Here is a 6,579-nt window from a genome sequence, read left to right on the forward strand (position 1 = left end):
TTATATTCTCAATGTTTAATATTGCAATAGAGAAGCAGAGAAGCTAATAATGAGATTATAGCAAAAGACCAATAATGTTCATAATATAATTCAGATTATAATATTCAAAGGTACTTTCCTGCAGTAAAGTAAACAATTTATGATATGAAAGTTTGAAGAACCAATAGAGTAAACTGACTAATTAAATCTGCAGCATTCTTGCCATTTCTAAATCTCCCAGTGGGTTTCTTAGTTGGAAAATCAATGCCATAGTGAGGAAGAATTGCCTTTTCAATGGAGAGACTCAAGTAGTTGTTGTTGCCAACATCAACAAGTGAGTCTCCAAACACATAAACTGTTGGAGCATTTTGAGCTTCCAAGAAACCAAAGCTGAAGATGAAGAAAGAGATAAAGAGAACGGAATTCCCCATTACAATTTTGTTGCCTATATTGGAATGATCCTGCTAAGAATTGGTGTGTGGAAGTAGAGAGGGTTTGGTTAGAAATATACAGATGCAAAAATCAAAAACTTGACAAGTGTAGAAGATGTTGTGAAAAGAATAATTTTTATTGAAGGCTAGCGAGAAGTGACTGACTATACTGACAGATTATGGACCAAAGGCTACCCCAAATATTCAATGTCAACCAACTTTGGTTCATATTGTTATAAACTGGTGAGGGCACAAATATAAATTGTTGTCACAGGAAAAAAATCTTTGTATACTTTGTCCGTTACTGAAGTCTCTAACTTCTGGTTAAGTCAATCCTAAATTTCATTTGCTGGTAAGCTCTAATCTATTTTCTATGGTTCTATGTAGTTGGAAATCCTGTAAGTACATAAATAAAGCATTTAAAGCACCCAATGCATCATGTCATACATTAAATCAATTGGCCAAAGTTACCCTACAGATAAGTGAGTACCTTTACTTAAAAGCATCAGCTTTGAATTTAGTTTTCTTGTGACTACAATTGCTTGAGATGAAAACCGTTAAAAGGCTCTAGGCTCCAAATTTAGTTTATGACCACTTCATGTATCTTAAACATTTCAGGAAGAACATATAAGTTGAATGTCAATCTATCATATTGTATCAAACCAAGTCATTTACTTCATTTGAGTAAACCAAGAAAGTAGAGCAGCTTGAGCCATCATTTTTTTTTTGGTCATAGCCATCAATGTTAATGAATACAACGATCAATAACTATGATACAAAAAACACCCAACAATGTGCATAAAAAGGAAAGGCATGAATAAAAGAAGGAAAGAATGGTTGTAATATTTGAATATCACTAAATATGCTTAGCTCCTCGCACTCAGATTTCAGCTTTGGATCAACATTTAATCCAGTTTTGTTGTTGTAGGCAGCAAGTAGCTGCTTTGTGCGTGCTTCTTTAACAACTTTTTCTTCTTTGCTCTCTAGAACCTCTCCTGGGCATATAACTCTTCCACCACCAAACTGAAAACACCCCAAAGGAAAACGTAAAGAGTGGACTACTAAGTTGTTTTCATTAGGCAGGACAATTTGAGAAACACTAAATGTCATACTGTTTTTGAAATATTGCCAGGTCTACGAATGACACCCCAGGTAGAAACTTTTGGCTTGTAAAGTTCAGACTTGTCTTCCTTATTAGTATGTTCAGGTTCTGGAGTCGTTGCATCATCAAACTTGCTTGTGTCTACAACAATAAGCTCCACCTCAGGCAACTCACCATCAAAGTAAGGTTCTGAAATAGGAACCAGTCCAGGTGGCAATCCCCTAGTCGTCTTGTTATGTACAAAAATTTATCAAAATCTCAAAGAGTCGTATATAAGCTCTTTGTCAATGAAATAGTTGGAGCTATAATCCTTTTCACATAAACACGAGTAGAACATATAATTAGTGCAGGACGAAAGCAGAAATTTTATATTATGCTTTTTGTTAGGACTAAGTACATGATAATAATCTAATTATATGAAGCAGAAATTTTTACCGCAAGTGATGTATTGTTTCCAGTAAGATGCAGCTTATACACAACACCATATTGAAACAATAAGAACCTTGCACTCGAAATTGTCTCCAAAATATGACCACTCAAAGTTTGGATATGCATGTACAGAAATAGTAGCACTCGTTAGAAATTAAATTAATAGAGCCAGTGTCAATGAGAAATTAAATAACATTGATTATAAATGTGAATATGGTTCAAAAAGGATTACTCCCTTACAATAATATAGCAAGAAACAATCTATTTAAGTATTGTTCCATTTTGATCCCAAAACATACAAAAAATTAAGTGAAAAAAAAATCAGAATTTGACCTGTTCTAAGTCCCACCAAGACTCCCAACTATTATCTCCTTTTACTCCTAATCCTCCTTTGTATAGAAGCCAACTTGTTCAATCATCAAAATCTTCCACAGTCCTATTTACTAGCTAGTCAGATTAGAAAGATAACCACTTGCTCACACAATTCATAATTTCATCATGTTTCCAAAAACATGAAAAATGATCGATTTAAAAGCCTAACTGCAATCAAATCAAAATAGAAAACATCCATTTTGTTCACACAATTCAAAATTCACTTACTTTGACTGCTTTTTGTTCATTCCATTGCAGTAGCCTAAAAATGATGACCAATTCATTTCAGCAACAAACACCTACAATTGTTGCGCATCACTAGTGTTATTAGAAAGAGCAATTAATTTCATTTTCTTCTAATAGAGTTCAGTCAAGAAAATATGCTTGGCTGAGGTCTACCCTCAAATGATTGTCCAATTTTCCAGCCAATGCCTTTCATTCCTCTCCTGTATACCAGAACCAGAACAACATGTTGTGTTGGCTACTTTTCAACTTTGATATTCTCATTTTATATAAGAGGCATATGTCAAATCTTACAAAGTAGATTCATATATTTTTTTTCTTACAAGATTGAAGGGCATCATTTACTTGAAATGATATAGTTCAATAAGGAAACAATTCAAAGAACTACCAACAAAAGAAAAGAGATCATGAAAGAAAGAAACTACTATCTTGTATTTGCAATGATACACTACTATGCTTTGCAGACAACTTAACATGAATAATAACATTGACAACAACACAAAACAAACAAGAACTAATCTCATGCTGACATTGGCAATGTAACTAAGATGAGTTGAAATTCCTACCTGAAGGTCCACCATGGCCACGTACTTTTGCAAGGGAACCTGATATAGGCTGATGTTGTTCATCAGTTTCTTCTCCTATGGACAGTAAAAACAAATAAGGGAAAGTGGGGTATAACACTATCCTCATAGATAACAGATAAACCTGAAGCTGTTGAGTGTTGACTGTGGTAGGCAGCAGGCCATGCAAATACTGTGCATCCCTCTCTTTTGTTGAGAAAGCTAGCCCTTTGTTGAGATCAATGAAAGCACCAATTGTCTGATGTGTATTCAAAGAACAGAGGGAAGTAAGCCTAGAATTTGAGGACAAGGAGCCTCCTCAACAAGGAAAATGTCAAAATCTGATTTATATAAGAGTTGTTGCCTTAGTACATATTGGTCCTATTTATAGAAAAGAAATTACAAAGGAATTGCATTACACAAAAGAAGGAAATAACATAAATGAAATCATGCAATAACAGAAATTGGATTATGCAATAATAGAAACAAAATAAGGAAAACAGGTAATGGCAGACAACACATCCTAACCAAGCCAATCATAGAATGCCAACTCACCTCTCTTGTAATTGCTTCTGTTGTACGAAATCACTGAAATGCTTAGGGGGAATAATCTTCCTTTTTTGTGTATATTTATTCTCAAATAATTGTCTGTATATTACAAACTTGCATGCACAACAAATTCATAGTCAGAGAGATATCTCCATTCTATCTAATAACTAAGTCAACGTGTTCGTTCACCATTTAACAAGAAATCAGTATTTATAGTAACTTTGCTGAAATTTAATGATAATTACCTTAAAATTACAGCCCATGAAGAGTTCTTGTTGAATACCAATGTTGTGAAATCAAACTCATACTAAAATCAACCTATTAGAATAGAGCTATCAGCTAAGTAACACGCATAATTTCATTCCATGAAAAAATAAAAAAACAAACTACACTCAAGTCATGTCATCAAATGTTGTTGATCAAATCTAATTAATATAAGCATGAGCATGCAGTGAGTCCATAAAAGGTATAAAAAGTGAGAAATGAAGTGCATATCATGGATTTAAGTAGGACCTAACAACCGAGAAAGTTCAAGGGTAACAAGTTGATCCTCGGTGGCACGATCCTCGCCGTAGATGTCCTCAATGCCCAGAGATGGGTCCACCCTCCCATAGACATTGCAAATTATCATGCAACAATGACATGTTAAAAAACAAGTGAATAGTATTAATTACTTCATAATTGGAAATAAACATGAAAAATAACACCTTGAGATCAACATTGATGAGGGTATTTGTCGAACCTTAAGTTGGTTGATGCGAATTGGGCTATCATTAGAACTATCCAAATCCTCTGCTTGACAATGACCTGCAAAATGGGTAGCTTCGCAGCACAACAAAGACTTATCCTGTGTTAAATCACAAACTTAACTAGTTTCTGGAGTATCGACATCCTCAGCTTCACAATGACATGCAAAATGGGCATCTTTGTCGCATAAAAAACAGTAATCTTGTCTGGGCTGCAACTCATTGCAAATACAATGCATTGTCCAAGGCCTTTGGTGTAGACAAAATTAATTAAATAAATATGTATATTTATTCTCAAATAATTGTTTGTATATTACAAACTTGTTTATAATATTTAAAGTAAACATCCAATACACCATAGTGGTTCTTCCTATGAAATCTAAAGTTTTCTACATTGGATGTTTTTAAGTTTTATGAAATATGCTGCCCATTTCTTGCGAATTGTTGTCATGATCTCGATGTCTAATGGCGTCCCATCACCAAACCACTACAAATTATAAAATAGACAAATTAGTGACGTACATGTAAAGTGAATAAAAAGTGATAGTCAACTATTTAATAATTTTATTGCAAAACAAAATATACCATGGTCCAATCATTCTTCAATCCCCCGGTTACTATGTTCCACATCCAATGCTTAGCCACACTCATAGCCTCCGCTTTGAACATGACTCTACATTCAATATGAAAAAGAATTGAATGTAATAATTATGAAGTTAGAAAACATGAGCAATCTGAATTAAACATTTATTATATGACTAACCTTTACTTCAATCCACTAAGATGTAGGTTGATCACTTTTACCATCCAAAGTAGTCTTTAATGTCTTCATTGCACTTCTTTAAACCAAAAATTAACATATATACGATGACAAAACTATTTAAATTTCCATGTTTAAGATATATTAAATGAGTTATAATATAAAACTTAACTTGTTAATTGCAGCTTTGATATGAATATCAAGCTTTTTATGCAACGAACTAAACCAGACAACAATGTCCTTCATAGGACACAAAACAACCAACTACCAATGGGCCTTGAATTCGACAACAATTAGCTACGTATAACATAAACATTCTTTACAGACATTTCATAAATTTTACTTACTAATTCAAGTAAGCTCCTAGGTAGACCTCTCTTTAGGATTCCTTAACCCATGTTTCAATGTAATGTTGACATTCAGCACGTCTATCCTTTGCATTGTGTATGGACTGAGGCTCAAGAAATCCATACATTGAGTCATGACCCAAGCTTGAACTCCACTCATCCATAAACCTATTTTGAACATTTCAAATGAAATGTCATAATCATGTATATCATAACGAATATCAATTATTACTCAATGATATGGAATTTACTTACATCATCCACAACTATAGTATAACTATGTTTAAACATTTGTCACCTGCTATTATATCATTTACATCAGCATATGTTAAGAAGAATGATGCATCAACATTTGGAATCCCAAATTTAGTCCCATCCCATAACAACTCAACAGGCTTCTCGTAAATATCATACAAGCTCTTGATCAGGCCACGCAAGGGATCATCAGGAGCAATAGCTTCAACCAATTTCTTTTGACTAATATGTGAATCCTATATGGTTAATGAAAAAAAAATTAAACTATTGTTAGTAACTAATTTATATCAGTCTATGATTGCCTTAATGCATTTGCAAACAAACTAACAATTACCTCATGTGATACAAGTTTCACAAGATGTGTAGGCTATGCAATGAATGTGTCAAGGACCTACCTGACATACTGAATTTCTGACATTGGGAACGGGACTTGAGCGTCACTATCAAAAAAAATTTCAACACTGACCCTAACCGCATCATCTGTATAAGCCACGTTGTGTATGGTAGACCCCCCCATCATATATTTTTCCCAAGGCCACTAGGTGTGTACAATTATGACCTTGCACATACAACCCCATACTCGGTATCACATGAACACCATCTTCTTTCCTTGATGGCTTGACTGCAATTTCAGCGTTACTCCCCTTTGTGCTCACATGTGCACCTAATACTTGTATATCTGCCTCAACTAGGGGTGTGTACTGCGATCCCCTTTGGGAAAACTCTATTTTGATGGCCTCCTTCAACTCTTGTTTCATTCTTTCTAGACACCGTTTGTTTTCTTCATCTATCTCATTCCTTAT

General features: G+C 34.2%; 1 protein-coding gene across 1 annotated transcript; it reads right to left on the reverse strand.

Moving 5' to 3' along the window:
- Window positions 1-928: 928 nt before the first annotated feature.
- Window positions 929-3,698, reverse strand: LOC114394811. The gene is made up of 5 exons (XM_028356482.1): window positions 3,123-3,698; window positions 2,713-2,759; window positions 1,948-2,612; window positions 1,523-1,741; window positions 929-1,433 (listed from the first exon to the last, which is right to left on the reverse strand). The coding sequence occupies exons 3-5, from the start codon at window positions 2,065-2,067 to the stop codon at window positions 1,179-1,181; spliced, it is 594 nt and encodes a 197-aa protein (XP_028212283.1). The 5' UTR covers window positions 2,068-2,612; window positions 2,713-2,759; window positions 3,123-3,698; the 3' UTR covers window positions 929-1,178.
- Between the last annotated feature and the right edge of the window lie 2,881 nt (window positions 3,699-6,579).

This window comes from Glycine soja, chromosome 18, assembly GCF_004193775.1.
Source record: "Glycine soja cultivar W05 chromosome 18, ASM419377v2, whole genome shotgun sequence".
Taxonomy (NCBI): Eukaryota; Viridiplantae; Streptophyta; class Magnoliopsida; order Fabales; family Fabaceae; genus Glycine; species Glycine soja.

Excerpts from the sequence above, each read along its gene's own strand:
- LOC114394811 (XM_028356482.1), bottom strand. The coding sequence starts at position 2,067 with ATGCATATCCAAACTTTGAGTGGTCATATTTTGGAGACAATTTCGAGT. Across the intron at positions 1,742-1,947 it reads GAAACAATACATCACTTGCG|ACGACTAGGGGATTGCCACC; the intron begins GTAAAAATTTCT and ends GTACATAACAAG. Across the intron at positions 1,434-1,522 it reads CTGGCAATATTTCAAAAACA|TTTGGTGGTGGAAGAGTTAT; the intron begins GTATGACATTTA and ends GGGTGTTTTCAG.